Consider the following 23,993-nt stretch of genomic DNA (forward strand, 5'->3'; position numbering starts at 1 on the left):
TTTACAAAGCACTTTCTTTGCCACAACCTGGGAGGTCAACGGTACAACTTTCCCCAATGATAATGATTGCCACCTTACAAAGGAGAAGCCAGTTGGCTCAGAGAATTTAAATGACTTGGCCATGGTCACACTGTTATTGTTGGAGTTTCCCACCATGTTGGACAAGGATATGTTTGACCTTGGGCAAAGTACTTTATTCTCTGGGCTCACTTCCTTAGCTATAAAATGAGGGAAGGTTAATTCAGGTGATCACAGAATCTCAAAACATCAGGGCCAGGAGGGTCATCAAAAGAAAAAAAGATCAATAATCAATGCTGTGAGTGCTTTGCTCAGGACTGCCTTGCTAATCTTTTATTAGCTGTAATCATTAAGATAAATAACTGATTTATAGTAAGAACAGTCTCTGGTTTAAAAATAAAAATAATCTGTATGTAACCAAACTATGATGCAGTCCCAGAGAGATTTCTGTTAGTTAACATTAGAAGTATAACTAAATCAATACAAAGTATGTATCCTTAGGATGTAACCATAATAATCTATATATTAATCTTTATATTAAAATGATAAATAAAACCTCATAACAGACATCATGGAGAGAACAAAGCTAGGATGTCATCAAGTTGGGACATAAAGATCTGCAAAATTCAATCTTGCATGAATGGGCTTTTAAGAGGACACTGTTGAACCATATATGAATCGAGAGACCTAGAAATAACTGAATTTTATATATCAGAGTCTCAGAATAAACTATAGCACCCATCTTTGTTTCTCTTAATAAAAATTGGTTTCTTTGACCAGAAAGACTTCCCAGTTCTTTTTCACACAATGACAAAAGAACCACAACTTGGTCTCCAACTCTGAGGACCCTTTGGTGAACATTCCAGGAACTGTAGACCTGGTTCCTTCTCCCAAGAGATCCTGAACCTGGACTCCTCTCCCTCACTGATTCCTTTCTCCAGAGTTCCGGTAAGCCTCCAACCTTAGCAGGATCCTGTTTTTCATTTGCATTTCTCTTGCTAAATTTTTCATCTTAATCTCTCTGGTTGCCACTTTAAGAAAAAGTTAAGTGTATGGAGAAAGATTTTGCAGCAGACGATTTAACTTCTGCAACTTCTCCTTTTTTTTCAGAAATTAAGAATACAAGAGGTTTGTCGTTCCTTAAAGGGTTCACTTATGTAAGTGTGTTTTGTGCTAACCTGCAGGTGGTTCACTTGAGTCATTTCTTTTGGCTTGTTCAACCAAAAATAAACAGGCTGCAAAAAAAAACCATTTGCATAGAAGACATCTCTTTTTCTACACTGGAGGTTGCAGACATTAAAAAGAAAGATTATAAATAATTTGAGACTTAAAAATGTATATCTGGAGATTCTAAAACTTATGATTTAAAAATTCTGTATGTACTTGGACCTTTTCTTCTGGTTTTCCAAAGGAAAAAGAAAATCTTAAAGATAGGAAACTAAGATGTACAAATGATTAGAAACTAAATTTGTGGAGACTTATAGGAAGAGCCAAGATGGTGGCAGGCTCCCGCAACAACTTGGACTGAAGCCCCTAAACAGATCCTTAAGCAACTGAACCCACCAAAAAAATAATGAAACAACTTTCAATGAGATGTCTTGGACAAATTTCAGGAAAAGTTCTGTCCCACAGGTAAAAGGGAAGTATAGTCCACTGTAGGCAGGAGAGCTTTTAGCCACAGCACAGTTCAGGTTTCAGTGCAGCTCCACCAGCCATTGGGTCCCAACCTCAACTCAGAGAGTGAAGTCTGGAGTCCCGTAACACTGATGCAGTTTTGGGTTATCCCCGTGCAGGGAGCAAATCAGAAACATTGGAAAAGCTAGAGTAGAAAGCAAGAGACAAGCAAAAAAAAAAAAGCTTGAGACTATATCCCCTATACCACAGGAAGAGAGCTCAACTGAACATGAGCAAAAAAACAAAAAAGAGCTAACCAATGACAGTTACTTTTCTGAAAGGGATGATAGAAATGCCATCTCAAAGAGGAAAGCAATGATAAAATGCCTCCAGATGAAGCCTCAAAGGAGATGATGAATAGGTCTCAAATTCAAAAAGATCTCTTGGAAGATCTCAAAAAGGATTAAAAAAAAGAGAGGAAGAAGAAAGATGAAGAAAAGAAATGAGCTATGAAAGAGAATTATGAAAAATTAACTGAAGAAAACAATTTTAAAAGTACAAATGACCGACTGGAAAAGGAAACCAAATATCTAACTAAAGAAAATAAATCTTAAATAAAATCTTAGAAACTAGAATTGGACAAATGTTAGCAAATAACTCCATGAGATACCAAAATTCCATCAAAGAAAGCCAAAAGGCTGAAAAAATAGAAGACAATGTCAAGTATCTTTGGGAAAATGATTAACCTGGGATATAAATCCAAGAAAGATAATTTACGAATTACTGGTCTACCTAAAAGTCCTGATCAGAAAAAAGTCTGAACAATATCATGCAGGAAATTATCATGGAAAACTGCCCTAATATATTAGAACAAGAAGATAAAATAGTCCCTGAGAGAAACTAATTTACAAAAAAAAAGAAAAACAACTGAATGTTAATAATTGTATTTGTTGGGATGTTTTTAACTTGACTGGTGCCAGATTTTTGCAATTTTTTAAGGTTTTTAGATGAGAATCTAGATTAGGATTCCTAAGTAAAACCTATGACTGGGCTATGTGAAAGAGACATAAGGAAGTTAGCTTGAGTCTGTGTGGGGAACACCACACAAAAACAGACTGTTGAGGGCAGATTAAACCTCCGAATGACCCAAGAAACAAGTCGCTAGGGTCCATATTTATTAGGGACCACAAAACCTCATCTCACCTCTGGTCAAGCCAGTTAGTGGTCTTGTCACAGCAGCAAATAGGATTTAGAGTAAGGATTTAGTTAGGATGCTTTGATGAAGGTTAAGAGTTGTAGTAAGATTAGATTTAGCACCTAATGGAAAATCTACAGCGGTATCTTCAAAAGCAGTTGCTAATCTAAATAGAGAAGGGAACATAAAGGGAGGAATCCAAAGGAACAAAGAATGTAGAATCGCTTAGCAGTGTTGAAGTTTGATGTAAACTGGGACTCACTCAAGTTTAGGTAGACAACTATTTAGATATTTTTAAATTTAGATTATTTTAGATAAGTTTATTTAGATAAACTGGGATTTACCCTTGTTAACTGATCTTTATGTCAGGTTCAGTCAGTCATGAGCTCAAAGCACTTTTGCTATATGGTCAGTAAATGGCAAGAAAGATTTCTGATCAGGACTTGTTGATTGTCTGTAGTATGTCTGGATGTTCTGTCCTAATTAAAGTTCTTGTTTCTACTCTGCCTTATTCTTTAGCCAGCTATTTAAACAATTAATGGGCTAATTTTTTCTTTCTACTAAATTCTTTATGATTAAATTTTGCACATTAATAGACTTTTTTAGATAGAATTAATTATTTTTTCTACTCAGAAACATTTTTTGTTAATAATTAAAGCTATAAATCTTCTAAAAATAATAGTTAAAATAATTTTCTTTTCTTACCCCCTCAGATGCTTTATGATCAGAATAGTCAACCCATTGTTCTGTTGTGGTCACAGAGTGTCCGAGGAAACTGAACCTGTCATCTCTTTTCTCTGTTTGCATGTTAGAGAATTGGCTACTCAAGTCACAGAATTATTAGAATTAATCAGTAATTTTTCTTCTCAAGAGGTAATAGTAAGTGGACTTTCTTCTCAAGTTACTGAAAATGAGCAAGCTACTTTTAGCTCTCCCCCACACCTCAAAATAACTGAAAACAGGAAACAGTGAGTGAAAAGAATAGAATAAAATAGCTGGGGGGTGGGGTGCCCACCACCTCTCCCTGCATATAATCTGATCCAGCTCACTAAACTTGAGGGACACTTAGACCCTAATCAGCCTAGGGATGAGGATAGACTGGTTTAAGCAAAAGAGGTCTGATAGAGAATTTTAGTAAATTTCAGGAAATTAGGCAAGAAAGAGATCCCAAGCCGTTCTATGACCAGCTCTGCAAAAAAAAGCTAAAAGTTAAAGTAGAACTTGACCCTATTAACCCTAAGGAAGCCAAAATCATTAATACAACTTTTGTAACTCAGATATCCTCAGAAATCAGAGATTTTTTTTCATGAATAATTGCCCCTAAAACTCTTGCAATCACCCCTGCCCTTGAAAACAAAGCAGTCTAAAGCAAAAACCCTTTCTCTGGGAAAAAAGGATCATCACTGTGCTAGAAACTATAAAAACAAATAGACAGGGGCAGCTAGGTGGCACAGTGGATAGAGCACCAGCCCTGGAGTCAGGAGGACCTAAATTCAAATCTGCCCTCAGTCACTTAATAATTACCTAGTTGTGTGACCGTGGACAAGTCACTTAACCCCACTGCTTTGCAAAAACAAACAAAAAAGGGAAAGAAAAGAAACAAATAAGCAATCAGAAGCCAGAGAAATCTCAGAACCAGCCCAAGATGTTTTCTTCAACCAAATCTGGTCCATGGAGAAACTTTAATAGCCCCTCAAAATGAAGTATGTACATTTTGGTGAAGGGAAGAATGGTTTACAAAACTAAAATGAAAAATTTGTATTTCCTGATTTTAACTAACTTTTGATCCTTTAATAATAATAATATCACTTGTTGCTGTTCATTCCAAATAGTTAACATCACTGAAAGATTTGTGGTGTGTTTTTAGAGATACTGTTTGCTCACTATTACTTATACCACCATTAAGTAGATTCCATCTGAATTAGTTTGGACTGATTTCTCTAATAATGTGAAGATTGTAGGATCAAACCATACCTGTTTCTTTGAGATAAAAGATGACCCTCTGCCATCTAAATAAGTATCTTTAAAATTATAATTTGGACATTTAAAAAAATTGTTCATTAATAAGAAAAATTAATGATCTTTGTGTAAAATAATTACCATCTAACACTTTTGAAATTATAATGTGGATATTCTCAAAAGTGCTGTTGTTTTATATTTTAGGGTTCCTTATATAAAATTATCATCCTTTAGTTATAATTAGTTTTCCATATAAAAGCTCCCCAAAGCTAAAATAGTAAAAATTGTTCATTTGAACCATCTATGATTGATAAAGGAACTATAAAACATCTAAGTCAGCCTCTTATAGCACTCTGTTTTGTTCTCTATGTAAGATTTCTGTGCAACTAATTCCTCCACTATTCCTAAGAACCTAATCTGGATACCATTGTTTCCATCATTCCTGATACAGTTAAATTGCTTTATTGCTAGTAAATAAACTCAGTCTTTTTCAGTTTTCCAATCAGTGAATCTGTCCAGTACATGTTCACATTGATCAGGAAGGAAGTCAACACAACCAGAATGAAGACAAAGAAACAACTCCACACTGTATTTGGAGCTGCAAGTTACTGTGGACAGTATAGTCCATCCTTTGGTGAGATTGTTAAACCATTAACTGCTCTAACTAAAGATTGTTCCAGAAGCTCTGCCTTAGCTGTCTGAACATCTGGTGACAGTTTAAAAGAAGTCTCTTCCAAAGTAAATGACTGTAGTAATTTATTGTTTGATAAACCCAAAGATTCCAGGTTCTGGGATAAAAACCAACTCTTTCGTAAAAAACTGTTGGGAAAACTGGATCAGCATCTCATATCCTATACCAAGATACAGTCAAAATGGGTGCAGGATTTAGACATAAAAGGTACTATTATAATAAGTCAATTAGGAGAACAAGGAATAGTGTACCTGTCAGATCTATGGAAAGGGGAGCAGTTTATGACCAAGGAAGAGATAGGAGAACATTATAAAAAAAACAAACTGAATAATTTTTATTACATTAAATTTAAAAGTTTAAAAGGACTATACTAAGTTGGGAAACAATTTGTACAGCTAGTGTTTCTGACAACGGCTTCATTTCTAAAACACATAGAGAACTGAGTCAAATTTATAAAAAAACCAAGTCATTCCCCAATTGGCAAATGGTCAAAAGCTATGGAAAGGCAATTCTCAGATGAAGTAATCAAAACTATCTATATAAAAAATTACTTTAAATCATTAATGAGAAATGCAAATTAAAACATCTCTAAGGAACCACCTCACACCTCTTAAATCAGGCAATGTGACTGGAAAGGAAAATGATCAATGTTAACGAGCATGTGAGGAAACTGGGACACTAATGCATTGTTGGTGGAGTTCTGAACTGATCCAACCTTTCTGGAGAACAATTTAGAATTATGCTCAAAGGATAATAAAAATGTACCCTTTGATCCTGAAGAGATTATGAAAATGGGTAAAAATCCCACATGTGCAAAACTATTTATAAGCAGTTCTTTTTGTAGTGGCAAAGAATTGAAAATTGAGGGCTTACCCATCAATTGGGGAATATTTGAACAAATTATGGTATATGTATGTGATAGAACACTATTGTTCTATAAGAAATCACAATAAAGGGGTACCAATCATAAAGGTTACCTACTTCCTCATAAGAGAGGTTAATGAACTCAATATTCAGAATGAGATCTAAACCTTGGCCATAGTCAATGTGGAAATTTGTTTTACTTGACTATGTCCATTTGTTATGAGATTTGATTTTTTCTTTTTCCAGTGGGGTTTGGGGAGTAGATAAAACAAACTTCTTGCTCATTGGAAACAAAAATAAAATGTAAAAAAAAAAAAAAAAAGTGTCCATGCCTCTATATTCAGGTTTCAGGTTTGGATTTAAGCCCAATCATCTTTACTCCACCCACCCCGGTCCTCACCTTCTTGAAGTAAGCATACTGGACCAGGTCTACTGCATCTTCTGCATCCTGCAGCTCAATAGTCTTGCTCATCCGAGCCTTGGCATGGGCAGTGGCCAAGCGGATGAGAGTCTCCAGGGTCCGGGCCGTAACTGGGGATGTCTGGGAGAAAAAGTGGAAAATTCTAGTCAGTACACTCCTGATCTTTGGACAGTCAATTATCATTTCCAGTGTACAGATATAAGAACTGAATTGAGGTAATGAAGATTTGTCTAAAATCCCATGGAAAACCAGAAACAGATTCTAGCAGATAATTCAGAATTCTGGATGCTTCAAAGGGCCCTAGGCATTTTTTAAAAGAAAGATATCGGGGCAACTAGGTGGTGCAGTGGCTAGAGTGGAGGACCTGAGTTCAAATTCGACCTCAGACACTTATTAATTACCTAACTGTGTGACCTTGGGCAAGCCACTTAACCCCATTGCCTTGCAAAAACAAAAAGAAAAAACCATATTAACAAGCTGAAGCAAGCAGAAAGGAAGGCAATCAAGATGGTGAAAGGTCTAGAAAACAGATAATACCTAGAATGAAAGAACTAGGAATGTTTGACCCATGGGGGGAAAAGAATATGTAGAACATACAAGCTGTTATCATCAAATATTTTAAAGATTGTCCTGTATATACTCATTCAGTTGCAAAAAGTAATTCATTTGGACCTCTTCCAATTCACACCTATGCATGATGTTCCAGTCAGTATTCATCAGTCTGATATCCATGAGGTCATAATTATAAGTTCTGTATAGCAGCTTTCAGATGATAAGCTGCAGAATGCAAGTTTACTTGCTTAATGATAGGAAGATAACTATAGAGGCCCTCTACTCTTGTTTTTCCTTGTTATGGTGACCAAGTGGAGGTGACTCAATGACATGGTAAGACCTCCAACTTAAATTTTGTACCTACAGATCACTCTCTCTTGTCCAAGATGAGCAAGTGACCAACTCATGACCATTTTAAGACCACTTAGTGAGATGCCCCATGCCTCATCCTACCACAGACCTCCCTTGCTGACCTACCATTTCTAAGTGAGATATCATTTTTGAGGGGCTAAGAAGCAAGATCTATAAATCAATGGGATTCTGTACTAGGTTAAAAAGACCAAGGATTTGACTCAGCATACCCTTACCCTAAAAAAAAAAAAAAATGAGAGACTATTATCCTACAACAAGAAGCCCTTCAAACCTTTAGGAAGAAAAGGCCAGGGGAATTAAAAATATTTCAGTTATGGTTACCATCCCTAAACCACTTCTACCCTCTCCACATACCCCTCCAAGTGGACTCACTCACCCTGGCGACATCTGAACTCATGCTGTCTTGGCTGCGCAGGCGAGAATACTCATCAGCAATGTGGTTGGCTGCCTCCTGTGTCAGTACAGGCTTGATGATTTTGGCCACGTGAATATACTTCTTCATGAAGGCTGCACTTACTGTCTTCTCCCTGAGCCCCAATAAAAACCCCAATGAGACAATCCTCACCCTTCCTCTTGGAACTCAGAGATTCTTAATCTAAAAGTCCATGAATAGATTTCAGAGGGGTTGGTAAACTTGGATGGGAAAAAATATGTATACCTTTATTTTTATTAACCAATGGTTTCCTTTGCCATTTTTTTATTTTATTTTATACATTGGAAGAGGTTATTCGGGGAAAGGGGTCCACAGGCTTCACCAGACAGACAGGGAGATCTCTCAGGTGAGGAAACCACTTCAATGCATTGGGGCACCCTCTCTGAAATTTGGTTTAAAAGAGATGTCTTAAGAAACTGTGGCTAGGGAGTAGCACAGTAGATGGAGCACTGGCCCTGGAGTCAGGAGTACCTGAGTTCAAATCTGGTCTCAGACACTTAATAATTACCTAACTGTGTGGCCTTGGGCAAGCCATTTAACCCCATTTGCCTTGCCAAAAAAACCCCCAAAAACCTATGGCTTGCCCAGAGTCACCAAGACAATACATGTCAGGGCTCTTAAAACCAGGTCTTGATTTTAAGATCAAGTCTCTATTCCCTAAGCAAGTAGTCACTCAAGCTGCTTGCCTCAGTTTCCTCATCTGCAATATGAAAGCACACATTATACCTCCTAGAGTGGTTGTGAATATCAAATGAGGAGATTAATAAAAAATGCTTTGGACAGTGCCTAGCAAATAGCAATTCCTGTATAAATGTCAGATTTTTATTGCTATTATTGTTATTGTTTTCACCACCATTATTGTTTTCATTATCATCATCACTGTTGCTGCTATTGTTGTTTTTCACTCTGACACACTGCCTCTAATTATAGTGATGAGGGCTTCTATCACAGACACCTAATGGCAGTTGTCTCTCACCAAAAGCAATTGGCTGATAAATGTGACTTCTTTTAATCATGATGATAACCCTCAAAAGGAAAAGGCAGGGACTGGGGAGACTGCTATGATTGTTATCCTCAATTTGGATTATGAACAAAAAAAAAAAAAGAGAGGAACCTAGTTCATGAAGCAGAAATGACAATAACTTTGTAAGGCAAGGATAAGCTTCCTGATAGTAGGGATTGTTTTGCTCAATTTATTTGTACTCCCATCCTCTGATACACACACAAAAATTAATTTAATAATAATTAATAAACACTTGCTGGGGAGGCTAGGTGGCACAGTGGATAGAGCACTGGCTGTGGAGTCAGGAGTACCTGGGTTCAAATTCGGCCTCAGACACTTAATAATGACCTAGCTGTGTGGCCTTGGGCAAGCCACTTAACCCCATTGCCTTGCAAAAACATAAACAAATAAACAAACAAATAAATAAATAATAAACACTTGGTGATGAGTTGACTTCTCTATCATTAAGAACAAAACACCAAAGGAAAGGAAAGTCATCCTCAGTCTGATATGCACACTAGTTTTCCAAAGAGCAAATGTCAAAGGTTGGTAAGATGAATACAATGGCCTGATATTCTGAGGGAAAATTCAGGGGGAGCCTTCAAGAATGAAATTCTGAAGACAAGAAACCTAAGTTGAAATGATAAAGACAAGGAAAAAAGATTAATGTACTCATTAACAAATTCAGATTGAGAACTATGGAGTGTAAGAAGCAAGGACAAACAGCAGAGGAGAAATACAAAAGAATGATATGGTACTTTAAGAATTCTGTCCAGAGTTCTAACTCCCAGAGGGAGCAGAGGGTAAAGGTAGGAGCTCAGGGAAACAAAGGGGCTGTTCCCCAGATTAAAGATAATAACAATAATGAAAGCTAGGATTCACATGCCCTTTACAACTATTATTTCATTAGATCCTCAAAACATCTCTGAGATAGGTTTTAATAGTATTTGCATTTTATAGTTAAAGAAACTGAGGCAGAAGAGAATTGTCTTGCCCAGGATGGCAGTTAAGTATTTTAGGCTAGATTTGAAATAATAAATTCTAGTTCAAATCATTTTTTGAAGTCCCAGTTCTGAGATTCTGTGATTTTCTAATCTTCAGAGATCATATGCTTTTAGTTATATTTTCAGTAGTAGGGATAGTTTCATCTTGAACCATCCATACGTCTTCTAAATTCCTCTTTTTGACCAAAGGCACATTATGTCTAAGAAGCTGACCAGGAAGAAGAATGTAATATGTAACCTTAAGGAAAAAAAAAGCAAATCAAATTGACCTATAACCACAAGCTCATGAAAATGATCACCTAGCCCGACGTTGTTATCACTATGCTGGCTACCTGCTAACAGTACAAACATCTGTCTCAGGGGATGTGACTAAAATGAGGTGGCAGGGTGGCACAGTGAATAAAGAGCTGAACCCTGGGTCATTTACACCTGAATGTAAATCCAGTCTCAGACACCTGCCAACTATGTGACTGGACAAATCACTCAATCTGTCTGCCCCAGTTTCCTCTTCTGTAAAATGGAGATAGTATTAATGCCTACTTTCCAGGGTTGTTTTGGTGGCACTTTAGAAACGTTAGCTGTTACTGTTATTGTTGTTACTATTATCAATCTAGGGAGCAAAGAGTAATTATTGTGCTCACTTTTTCTTCTTGGATCCATGCAGGAGGTTATCATGCTTCTCATAAATTGGTGTCTCCTGCTGGTCCTCCAGGACAAAATTGGGATCATCTGTTGCAAGGATATCCACGGCACTACCCAAGGGCATGGCTGAAAACCCAGAAAAATGATTAGTAATGAATAATTAGTAAACCATGTTCATAAAGTCCCTAAACATTATGTGCCCTTTGACCCAGGGAACCCAATCCAAGTTAAAAAAAGAAAGATCAATAATGAAAGAAGGAAAAGGAATCTTATAGACAATCATTTATAGGAGCACTTTTTGTTGAGGCTGCTACAGCAAAGAACTAGAAACAAAGAGGGTACCTATGTATTGGGGAATGGTTAATAAATTATGAAACTTGAATGTAATAAAACATTATTAGGATAAAAGGATATCTTCAGAGAAACCATGGAAGATGTATATGAATTAATGTAGTGAACAGAACCAGGAGAATGATTTAGGACAATAATAAAGCATTGGAAAAAAATAATTAACTTGGTAATATTTAGGAACTCTCATCATATATGACCTTGGCTGCAGAAACATTACATGAAGATAAGGGAGAAAAAGATACTTTTAGTGCCACAAAAGGAGAAAGAGGACCTAGTCAAAGAGGGATGTGTTCACTAGATTAGATAACCAAATCCGAGAGATGTGAGATCCATGGATAAGAAAGGCAGCAAAAACAAATAGGGGTAAAGTGATTGGTAGACGCCCCCCCCCCCCAAGATGTTATCTCCATGACATCTTAGCCAGTCTTTAGGAAGGTCTATTCAGATGGATTTGGAGTGGGAAGATGGTAATCTTCCTTTCCCTCCTCTCCCTCACTCCATAAAGTTAGGAGACAAAAGATCTCACTCACCATCACCATCCTGCTCCCCTGCTGCCCGGTATCGATGCATACGGAGAACATGGTCTGAGATCTCACGGTCCTGCTCAGGATCCATCTGATCCAGCATGATGAAAAGTAAGTCAAAACGGGACAGCAAAGAATCCTGAAGTCCGATGTTCTCCATGGGTGTCTTGTATTGATCATACTGGGAGAAAAAGAAAACCAGGAGAGGAATTTCAAGGTCTTAGGAGAATCATAGGATCAGACTTTGGGGCTAGAAGGGACCAAAGAATTATATCTAGTCCAATCCCCTTATTTTACAGTTGAAGAGATGGAAACCCAGAATTTTAAGAACTTGTCCATGTTCACACAAGTACTAAGTGGCAAGCAAGGCTTTCAACCCAGATTCTCTAACTTCAAATTCAGCATATTTTCCACTCCATTATTATCTCTCAGGGCCTTTGGCTCAGATATCTTTGTCACTTCTCTCTGTGTTTTCTCCAACTGTAATAATATATAATGTGATAATATATATTTACATATGATATTATATATAACTTCCTGAGGGCAAGAACTATCTTATTTTTTGTATTTACATCCCCTGGCACATGAAGGGCTATTTTTCATTTAATTTTTTCATCCATCCATTCATTCATTCTACAATGGGTTATCTTAGTGATTCCCATTTTATAAGGGGAATGTGAGGGGCATGGAGGTGGGAGGAGGATGATTTGGGATAAAAAAGGGAGTAAAGTTTCACAAGCATTTATTAAATGCTTACTATGTTCTAGGCTGGTTCAGGGATTCAGGTGCTTCAGTGAATAGAGCTGGGGTTGGAGTCACGTTAGACCTAGATTCAAATTCAGCCTTGGACCAGCTGTGTGACCCTGGAGAAGTCACTTAACCTTTTTGTCTTAATCCACTGGAGAAGGAAATGGCAAACCATGCTATTATCTTTTGCCAAGAAAACTCCATAAACAATACTGACATATTATGAGTCCAAGGGGTGACGAATAGTCAGACCTGACTGAGCAAAGTGAACAAAAAAATGAATAATTAAAAAAAAAAAACAGCACCTGCCCTCAAGAAGTTTACAATCTAATAGGAGACACCACATGCCAACAACTATGTTCACTTCCCTGAAATAAATGCCCCCCCCACACCTCTCAACCAGTCATCTAACATGTCTGAGCCATTGGCACCACCTGACCAAGCAGGGCTGGACTCTGGATCCTTTCCCAAGCTTTATTTACATCTGCTTTTTTTTTTTTGCCAAGGCACAATTGATGCATCTGTGTCTCAATTTCTATGCATTTGTCATCAACTTAGGAGAAAGTTTGGGGCTGGGCCAAATTAAGCAACCTGGAAGTCAGAAGCCCTTGGGAATTTTGGAGTCCTTTATTGATTCTAGAATTACAAGTCAATAAGTAAAATCTCAACCAAGCATTAAAATGGTCAAACTAATGTTACTAGATAGTGGTGTGGCAGCAATGGTAATAATGACAAGGTTAATGAAGATGATGAGGAGACAGCATAGCCAGTTAAGGTGTACAAAGGGGTCTTGTAGACATGATTTCACTGTGATCATCACAACTCTGTGAGGTTGGTTCAACAAGCACTAATATGAATGATGAGAAGAATCCATTAGCTGGTAAAAACTCTTTTGAGGGCAGGAACTGTCCTTGCTTTTTTTTTTTCCCTTTTTGTATCCACAGCACTCAGAAAAAGTACCTGGCACATAACAGTCATTTAATAAATATTTATTGATTGACTGGTTGAAGAAGGACCCATCAAAATGGCAGCCATCAGAAGTAGAAATGACACTAGTCTTCAAATTTCACCCAAGTCCTAGTCCTGACTCTGGGGCAAGTCCCTTGACCTCTAAGCCTCAGTTTACTTCTGTATAGAATGGAGATGATGATATTTCTCCTACCCCTATCAGGGCTGTCAAAAATGGTCCACACCAGTGCAATTGTATGCGGCCCGCCTGTGGGTTTATTAAATGCTTTAGTAGAAACCGAGCTACCATAGAGCTCTCACTAACGAGGCAAATCAAAATATATCGACTATTGCTTCAATGAAAACTTTTAAAAGGTTGGACAGCTCTGACCTATATCATAGGATTGTTGTGAAGGATAGCAGTATATTTTTCAAAGCTTTATAAATGTGAGCTCTCATTATTTATTGCTATGCATCAAAATGAGAGATTTTAGAAATCAGTCATTTCTTTGGCCCCCCAATTCATTCCTACCATATTTTTGACTTGATTAATAACAAGAATAAGAATAGCTAGCATTTGTATAACACTCTACGTTTTGAAAAGCCTTTATAAATAATCTCATTTGAACATCACAACTCTACCACTATAATCCCTATTTTACAGATCAGGAAACTGAAGCAGCAAAGGTTAAGTGATTTACCTACCATCAAACATATACTATGTGAATGAGGTAGGATAGAAGTAGCTCTATCCACTACACTTCTTAGTTATCACAAATTTCAAAAAGAAGACTATGTTAAGGCTATCTTGCAAATAATTACTATTCATTATGATTACTATATGGCAAATTGAGAGACAGTGTGGCATACTACATAGAGCTTGGTTTGGAGTCACTAAGACTTGGGTATCAGTTCTGACTCTCCCACTTAACATCTCAGCACTTGAGGCAATGCCCCAACATTAAGTTACAGAACAGTGGCTGAGTTTCCATTCCTAAAATTTCCCACACCATTGAAATCATAGGCCTGATCAAAATAAAACTATTATTGAATCACAGAAAGTCTCAGTGTCTGCACCTTATATACATATATATATATATTTATATTTATATAGATATAGATATAGATATAGATATAGATATATGAGAAACTTGTCAGTCTCTTTTTTCCAAATGTGCTCATAAACTCACATTTAAGATGTGAACTAAAATTAACAGAAAGGAGATAAAGAGATTTCAAGAACTTATGAGCTACGAGCTCATGTTATTCCAACTGCTTCTTCCTCCCAGCAATGAGCTATTCCATAAAATTATCCAAAACTAGTTATAGAATGCAAGTTTTTTGCAAGCAGGGATTATTAATTCATTGTTCATGTCCCTTTGGCCAAGCACAAAATAGGTGCTTAATAAACACTTGTTGATTGATGACTGAGAAACAACTTACCCTATTTTACTGGGCAGTTGGGTGGCACAGTGGACCTAGAACCAAGACCTCAATTCAAATCCAGCCTCAAGCACTTACTAGCTGGGTGATACAAGTACATCACTTAAACTTAAACTGTATTAGTCTAGTGTCCTACCTCTCAGAGTGAGGGCCAAATTAGAAAGTATTTGTAAAACAATATAATGACTGGCCCAGGGTAGGCCAAGTCAAGGCTCATTTCCTTCCTTCTCACCTAGGATGATGCAAGACCTTCCTACTCACCCTGCCATAGACGGGGTTGGCAGCTGCTAATACACTACAGCGGGCGTTCAAACGAGCGTGGATGCCAGCTTTGGAGATTGTGACCCTACCCTGCTCCATCACCTCATGGATGGCCGTACGGTCAATGTCAGACATCTTGTCAAACTCATCGATGCAGACCACCCCTCGGTCAGCCAGCACCATGGCTCCCGCTTCCAGGCGGCGTTCCCCTAGACAATGGAAAAAGGGGAGAGAGAGAAAAAAGCAAGCACTAAGCTTCAAGGCAGGAAACAAGGGAGAAATAAATCTGGCCCTTTTTAGATTAGAATCACTAGACATTTTACCACAAAATTGTCTGGGGAGCAACTGAGTAGAGTCCAGAGAATCCTCCAATAATTGATGAGTTTCCTACCAAAACTCTAAACCCTCTCTGCTATCTTAAAACAATACTCTCTGTTCTACTTGGAAAAGTATCTCTAGTTATGCTTTGCATGATTACACATGAATAGCCCATATCAAACTGTTGCTTGTTTTCTCAATGAGAGGGGTGGAGAAGGAGGGAAGGAGTGAATTTGAAATCCAATTTTTAAAAAACAAATATTAAAAATTATTTTTATATGTAATTGGGAAAAAATACTAAATAACCTTTTTTAAAGACTCTGGTTCCACACTGTTGACTTCCTGAAATTTTCAAGTCTCCATCATCTTTATCAATGATCTAAAGCTTTTTTTTTTAGAAAAAATTGAGGGGGAGGGGGAAATTGGAAAAAACTTTTTAATCAGTTAAATATCTTAATTATAGAAGAGGAATTGTCCAATAAATGGAAAATTACTGGGACAAAATAAAAGGATTTTTCAGGACAAAAATTAAATATTTAAAACTGAAAAGGGGAAATCATTTGAGAGCAAAATCTTTTGGTAAATTGATAAAAATCTGATATACCATTTAACTACTCATTGCCCCAAGCAATTTTCTAAGATTATAGGTTACAAAGTAGATGAACATCTACACTGGTAGAATAATTAATGAAATCAACAATCAGTTCCCAATCCTAAACCTATCCTCTTTTCTCTCTGTTCTTGTTTTACTAGTCTATAAATCTGTTCCTCTAATACTGTCTTCTCCTTCAATTTTCTTACTATATCCTTTGTCTGATAAGCTTCTTCTAAACACTACCAAAATCTTTTTTCTAAGAGTTGTTCCAGGCCAGCAAATATTCCATTTTGAAAGTAAAACTAATTTATTTATTTATTTCATCTGATCAATCACAACACCAGTCTACCTATGACTAGATCCAAACTCGCCTGTTCAACCTTCTCTACCAGTGAGTGCTCTTCTCACATAAAACTTCCTACATAAGAAGTATCACTCCACACTCTACACCTCTCCCCCCTACACTGCCCCGTTTTTTACATTGCTGCTAAGCACTCGGCCCAAGTCTTACCTGTTTCTTGATCTGTGGTGACAGCAGCTGTCAGACCAACTCCAGAAGAGCCCCGGCCAGTGGTAGGGATTGCCCGGGGAGCCGTGCAGAGTACATAACGCAGAAGCTGAGATTTGGCCACTGATGGGTCTCCTGAAATAAGAATGGGGCAAGGGGTGAATCCTAGGGGACTATTAAAATATTCCCAGATATTAAAGAAAAGTAAACAAAGAAGATGCCCATCAATTAAGGAATGACTAAATGAACTATGATACATGAATGGAATGTTACTGTGCTACAAGAAAAGACATTCATAGATGGATGGAAAGAAGCATAGTTTCATATGACTTAAAGCAAAATATAATAGTTAGGAAAGCATTTACATAATGACTATAACAATGGAAATAGAAAAGACACAAAACAATCAAAACTGAATCTTGAAAAATTGTAAATAAGACAGATCCCAAAGAAGATATAAGAGAATACACCTTCTTTACCCTTTTGCAAAGATCAAGATCAACATTGTTAAACGTTGCATACAAAGTTGGGGGTTTTTTTTTTAGTTTTTGGCCTTATATATTTTTTTCTAATTAAAAAATCTTTGTTATAAAGAATAGCTTTGGGGGAAAGAGGAAAATAAAATGATATAATAACAAAAGATAATCAATCAAAACCTATTTTTTAAAACTATAACCCTACATCCCAATGACTTCCCTTTTAATTCCATCTGTCCTTATAGCCCTAGGATTGTTATGACCCTGGGCAAGTCATCATTAACCTCTCCCTACTTCTGTTTTCTCATCTGTAAAATGAGTCGGGTAGACTCAGTGGGCTTGAGTTTAGCTCTCCGTGGCACTAACGTTGTGTAACCTGCACTCTATATTCTACTGCTCAGTTATGACATTCATTAAAATCACAGAATCTTGGCTCTGAAAAGGACCCACTCTGGCAAAGACCACCACGTGGCAGCCTCATTGTTTCAAATGTTCCTTCTGGTCTCATAGCCCTAGAGGCAATTCCAACTCTATCCCTTTTCCCCCTCCCCACACTATTTATTTAACCTATTGTATATTATATTATTTTACATTTTACATTTTACATTGAATTGAATTTTATTACATTATAAATAGTGCTAATATGATTTCATTTGTGCTTCACAACAACTCTGTGCAATGACTGGCTAAGAGATGCTACAAAACTTACCTAGAGCTTACTATCAGAAGTAGAATTTGCCAGCCCTGTAATCCCTACACTATGATGCCTCTTGAGACCCTTACCATTGAGATGATACAGTCAACAGATCTCCACCAAAAAGCAAGTCCACCTACACTGAACCATACCCACAGCCAAAACTTAACTGTTTTACCTTTTCACATTTTTCCTCCATCGTTCACTTTTCTTTTAAGGGCAGTTCTAAAATACTACAGTGGTTGCCCTGATAGAGCACTGGATTGGGATTCAGGTCATTGATTATGACCTGTGCTAGGACCCAAGTAAGAGGCAACTAGGTGCCATAATGGATAAAGAAATGAAACTGGGGTCAGGGAGCCCTGAGTTCAAATCTGAACTCAGACATTTAACTAGTTGCATGATTCTGGCCAAGTCCCTTTGTGTCTGCCTGCCTCAGTTTCCTCCTCTGTAAAATAAGGATAACAAGAGCACCTCCCTCCCAAGGTTGACATGTAGATCAGATGACAAAATATTTGTAAAGGGCTATGCAAACCTTAAAGTGTTATGCAAATGATTTTATTACTAACTACAATTATATGACTTTGAACTTGCCTCTCTCCATTCCTCAGTTTCCTTACCTATAAAATGACAGGGTTGAACTAAATTTCGAAGGTTTATTCCTGAGCTATATTCTTTGTTCCTCATAATAAGAGTACCCATTGATAAGAAAAAAGCAATAAAGCACCAATTAATTGGGGAAAAAAGGTTAGGCTGATCTACAACACTGTCTTGAATCTATAAAATTGTACATGCTCCATATTCTGGGAACCAAACATTGTATTTGGAGAATTTCTACAACTGGATGATTTCTTACCTATCAGAAGAACATTGATATCTCCTCGGATTCGACTCCCATTCTCTAGGACCTTCTCAACTCCTCCAAGGAGCATGCACAGTATTGCTTTTTTGATATATTCATGTCCATGGATGCTGGGAGCCAGTGACCTGGACAACTGATCAAAGATATCCTAGGGGAGAGACATATGGAATGGGGTGGGAGAAGGATTAATACTGATTAATACCAACAAACTCCTTGAGGGAGTTTTTTACCTTTACTTTTACCAGTTCCTACCACAAGGTAGGCACTTTAAAAAATGGTTAACTAATTGAGGATAGATTTTATCAAATACCCTTTGTTTCCTTAGTGTTGAGTTACGTTTAAAGAAAAACAGGGAGGAAGTTCTGCTCTAAAATTAAGTGTACAGACCAGAATATTATATCAAAAGAAGAAATGAACTCTTCTCTCAATGTTTTAATCCATCTCCAAAAATATTCAAATAAAATTCAAGAAAAACATGTTATTTATAAAAGTAACTTTAAAGGCAATCTTAAAAGAAGTCGAGAAATTACAATTTTGAGAGGCTAACTAATTTCCTCTACATCCCTCTTTTCAGGTAAAATCCCACCTAAAGATCTTCCATAATCTCCCTTAGTTATTCATTCCAGTTCATGAAAAGAATCACTACAGAAATCATGTTTATTCTCTAATACAATAACATTAATGATCATTGAAACTGCCTACTCATAGAGATGGAAGCAGCATAAATAGAAGGTAAAATCATCCTTTCTGCCTTAAAATGAAAGGACAAACAAAAATGTTGGCAAAAAACAAAGTTAAATTATTAAATAAGAAATTGTAAATGGCAATGTATCAACACATCAATATATCATGGGCTATTTTTTAATATTCAATAAAGTCATAATAAAATTAATATAAAAAAGGACAAAGAGCAACTTTTATTTCCTCTTCTATATGAGAAGCCTAACAGACAAAGATTCTTAAAAGAAGTTGGTCAAGGGAAAGGAGGGTTACTATCAAAAAGTCTCTGGCTTTCAATAGAGGGAACATGGCAAGTGTCCACTCTACTCATGAGGAAGAAGAAATAATTAGTAGTGACTATGCAAGCAGAAGCTGTGTGAACAAAAGAAATGTTGTGTCCTAAAGAAACCAGTGACAATAATATAAAAGCAGTGTCAGAAAAACTGCAGTCCCGCAGTACCAGATGTGAACAAGTTGCCTTTCAACGTAGTGAAGTTTGGCCCTCTATGTTCATGCACTTGTAACAGTGTGGTCCAGATTTAAAGGGCAAATATTATATGGCTATTTTTTAAATGTACTATTTCATTAAATATCTAAGCTTTAAATTATTTTTTAAGTATCTTTTTTTTTGTAATTGAAGAGGACCTCATCTTAGCAGAGTCCAAAATACACTATAAAAACTGTCTTACTAGGCTAAAAAATAAAAAACCAGATCATTGTAATAGAATAGAGAATCCAGAAATAAAAACCAGTGTAAATAAATCTAAGACCAAAAACATTAGGGAAAGAAATCATTCCATTAAAATTTATGATAATACTGGAAAGCAAAAAAAAAAAGATTAAAAGCACACAACACATCATCTATTATGATAAAACCAGGCTGATTGATAATCTGCAAATATGGAAGAGAAAGGTATCTTCCAAATTTGTTGAGGGACAAGCTCCTAGTTAGGAAGGAATATATTTCATTTTTTCAAACTTTTATCCCTAGTGCCCAGAATAGTTAGTGCCTGGTACATATTAGATGATTATTAAATTTTTGTTGATTAACTAACTGAAATGAAATTGATACAGTTGAGGACACTAAAATAAATAAATTCTATACATAAATAAGCAATATTTCCAAAATAAAGAAAAAGAGCCAGGGGGAAGGGAAAAACATTTGTGACAGTCTTATCTATAAGGATAACATCCATTTCCCATTATAGGTGGAGCACTGGCCCTGGAGTCAGGAGTACCTGAGTTCAAATCCAGCCTCAGACACTTAATAATTGCCTAGCTATGTGACCTTGGGCAAGTCACTTAACCCTATTACCTTAAATTTTTTTTAAAAATTTAAAAAAAAAGAATGTCTCAAATACTAGCTGTGACTTCACTTCTCTATGGTTTCAATTTCCTCATTTGCAAAATGAGAGACTTGGACTCAATGACTTTTAAGATCTCATCCAGAGCAAATGCTAAGATCTAATAAAATGGTCAAAAGGCATAAATAATTCAATTATATAATAATATAATTATGTAATAATTCAATAATCCAAAGAGGGCAAAATTGCTAATCATGAGAAAAGTTGTTCAAGTTCTCCAAGGATAAGAAATGTAATTAAAGTAACTTAGATGCCACATTATATCAAGCACAAACTGGCAAAAGCAGCTAAAAATTATAAAATGTTAATATTGGCAGGAATTCAGGGAAACAGGCACTTTCACATTGTTAGCAGGACTATAAATTGATACAAGTTTTTTGGAAAGCCATCTAGCATCACACAATGAGAATTACTAAACTGATCATACATTTGGACCCCAATATGTCAGTGTTGGAAATAAATCCCAAGGATTTTAATCAAATTAAAAAAGGATTTATCGCTACAAAAATATTCAAACCCATTTCATTTGTAATAACCCCCCCAAAAAAGTCCAGCTACTAGTCCAATGACCAAAGAATAACTGAATTATAGTCTATCAATGATGCAATGAAATGCTACTTGAATCACAAAAGTAGTAAAATATAAAGAAATATAGATAGACTCATAGGAAGTGATATAAAGCAAGGAATAACCTAAACATGGGCACTGTAATTACATGGGGGGAGGGAAACTAAATATATGCAAAATATATGCAAAAAGAAATTGCATGCATAAGAAGCAAAGATCAAAAAAAAAATAAAAAAGAGGCAAAGATCAAATAAATTGTTAGTGCTATTTTGTAGGTAAAAGAACAATTGATAAAGTTAAATAGACCTGATCTCAAAAGCCAGGAAAACCCGAATTCAAGTCCTATGTGACACAAATCTGTGGTTCAGTAAATCAGAGCCCCAGGTCAACTCTCTAAGACAATTGCAAAGAAGGTAGAGACTTATCTAGTAAATAACATAAAATTTATATCTTCAAGTGTGCAAAGAAAGCTAAATGTTATCTCATATGATCCTCAAAAACGACTCAATAATGAAAGTTCTATTTCATTCCTATTTGACAGACAAAAAAAATTGAGATTTATAAAAGTTAAGTGATTCTGCCCAGAGTTATATAAATAAGGAAGATCCAACTCCACACAGCAAGTTGTTTTAGATACAGTAGAGGACCTCACCAATGAAATTACAAATCTAGTCCAAAAAAAAGAAATTTTACAAAACTTAACATTTTGAGGACAGCTAGGTGACAGTGGATGGGGCACTGGTCTAAGAATTGAGAGGACCTGAGTTCAAACCCAGGCTTAGACACTTAATGATTACCTAACTGTGTGACCTTGGGCAAGTCACTTAACCCTACTGACTTGCAAAAACCAAAAAACTTAATATTTTTTTATCAAAATATAAATATTTCCTGTTCTCCATTCTATCCTCCTTGTTTATTTGTATTCAACACTTTTTTTTAATTTTAAAAATGACTTTTAAAAAATAGTAATGCTGACAAAAATGTGCATACCCTTTGATCCAGCAATACCACTACTGAGTCTATATCCCGAAGAGATTAGGAAAAAGGGTAAAAACATCACTTGCACAAAAATATTTACAGCAGCCTTGTTTGTGCTGGCAAAGAATTGGAAATTAAGTGAATATCCTTCAATTGAGAAATGACTTAACAAACTGTGGTATATGTATGTCATGGAACACTATCGTTCTATTAGAAACCAGGAGGATGGGAATTCAGGGAAGCCTGGAAGGATTTGCATGAACTGATGTTGAGTGAGATGAGCAGAACCAGAAAAATATTGTGCACCCTAACAGCAACATGGGAGTGATGATCAACCTTGATGAACTTGCTCATTCCATTAGTGCAACAACCAGGGACAATTTTGGGCTATCTGCGATAGTGACTACCATCTGTATCCAGAGAAAGAATTGTGGACTTTGAACAAAGACCAAAGACTATTACTTTCAAATTAGAAAAAAAAAATCCATCATCTTATTATGCAATTTTGCTATCTCATACTTCATTTTTCTTCCTTAAGGATATGATTTCTCTCATCCCATTCAACTTAACTCAATGTATACTATGGAAACAATGTAAAGACTAACAGAATGCCTTCAGTGGGGGGTTGGGGGAGGGAAACAAGAATGGGGGAAAAATTGTAAAATTCAAAATAAATAAAATCTTTCTTAAAAAAAATAAGGGGCGGCTAGGTGGCACAGTGGATAAAGCACCAGCCCTGGAGTCAGGAGTACCTGGGTTCAAATCCAGTCTCAGACACTTAATAATTACCTAGCTGTGTGGCCTTGGGCAAGTCACTCAACCCCATTGCCTTGCAACACCCCCCCCCCCCCAAAAAAATAGTAATGCTGGAACTGGATAAGAACTTTTCACCCATCATTTTAAAAAAAAATTACACACACACACACACACACACACACACACACACACAAACAACCTTTTTTCTATCTTTTCTAGAATTCCTCACAATTTCTTTAACCATCACCTACCCAGCCCTACATTCCTCTGGCCTACCCCAAAAACAAAAAAAAAAAAAAAAAAATAGAACCAAAGAGACAAAAGGAGCTGGTTCCCCCTATCTCGCAAGGAAAGTTTTAACCCCAAAAGTCTTTCCTACACCTTTTTGCTACCCAAAATACTGTCCTACTTCTTTCCCTTAAAAAACACCCAAGGTGAGAATCTATCCCAAAGCTCTTTCCTACCTTGGAGCGAGATTTGCTGAACTTCTTAATCTTGGCTACATCTTCAGCAGAAAACATAGGCTGAACCTCTTTGCTCATAAGTTTCACATGGCAAGCAATCAGAATAGTCCTAGGGATAAGAGAAGTTGAAAGAAGGGAAATAATTATCAATTATTATCAACACAGCAGCATCTTCTAGTCAGTCTGTTCAATCAGCAGTATTCCTTGGGAATACTTTAGCAAACTGTCTGGGACCATCCTGATTTCAGGGAGCATGAAGTTTTGGATTCTGCACAAGACTTGGGTCCAGTAAGACCTGTGTTCAAATACCTACTCAAGACATAGACAAATCACTTAATTTTTCTGAGTTCTGTTAAATGAGGAGATTGTCCTCAAAGGCCTCTTCCTACTCAAGTCACTGATCTTCTGATTTGAGGATTTGGAAATTATTTTCTGTCAATTTCTGTCTTCCAAAGGCTTACTACCCCCAATGCATGTCATAGAATCTATGTCCTATTTATCCAGTATATAGCTTGCATGTTGCCTCATCCATTGGGTTGCAAACTCCTTGGGCAAGGACTGTCTTTTGGCTCTTTGAGTATCCTCTGGCATATAGGAGATTTAATAAATGTTTGATTGAGTGAATGACTGATAGGAAGGACTTTGCTCA

General features: G+C 36.6%; 1 protein-coding gene across 2 annotated transcripts in view; it reads right to left on the reverse strand.

Annotated features, from left to right (window-relative positions):
* Window positions 1-23,993, reverse strand: part of MCM3 (minichromosome maintenance complex component 3) — a 43,169-nt gene that overhangs the window by 5,417 nt on the left and 13,759 nt on the right. For both annotated transcript variants that reach the window (XM_074237183.1, XM_074237182.1), the window contains 8 exons: window positions 23,345-23,453; window positions 18,490-18,643; window positions 16,467-16,598; window positions 15,043-15,251; window positions 11,650-11,824; window positions 10,768-10,894; window positions 8,063-8,213; window positions 6,742-6,882 (listed from right to left, as the gene is read on the reverse strand). In XM_074237183.1, coding sequence (XP_074093284.1) covers window positions 6,742-6,882; window positions 8,063-8,213; window positions 10,768-10,894; window positions 11,650-11,824; window positions 15,043-15,251; window positions 16,467-16,598; window positions 18,490-18,643; window positions 23,345-23,453 — 1,198 coding nt within the window. The remainder of the gene's footprint in view (window positions 1-6,741; window positions 6,883-8,062; window positions 8,214-10,767; window positions 10,895-11,649; window positions 11,825-15,042; window positions 15,252-16,466; window positions 16,599-18,489; window positions 18,644-23,344; window positions 23,454-23,993) is intronic.

The sequence above is a fragment of the Macrotis lagotis genome, chromosome 5 (assembly GCF_037893015.1).
Source record: "Macrotis lagotis isolate mMagLag1 chromosome 5, bilby.v1.9.chrom.fasta, whole genome shotgun sequence".
NCBI classification, from domain to species: Eukaryota; Metazoa; Chordata; class Mammalia; order Peramelemorphia; family Peramelidae; genus Macrotis; species Macrotis lagotis.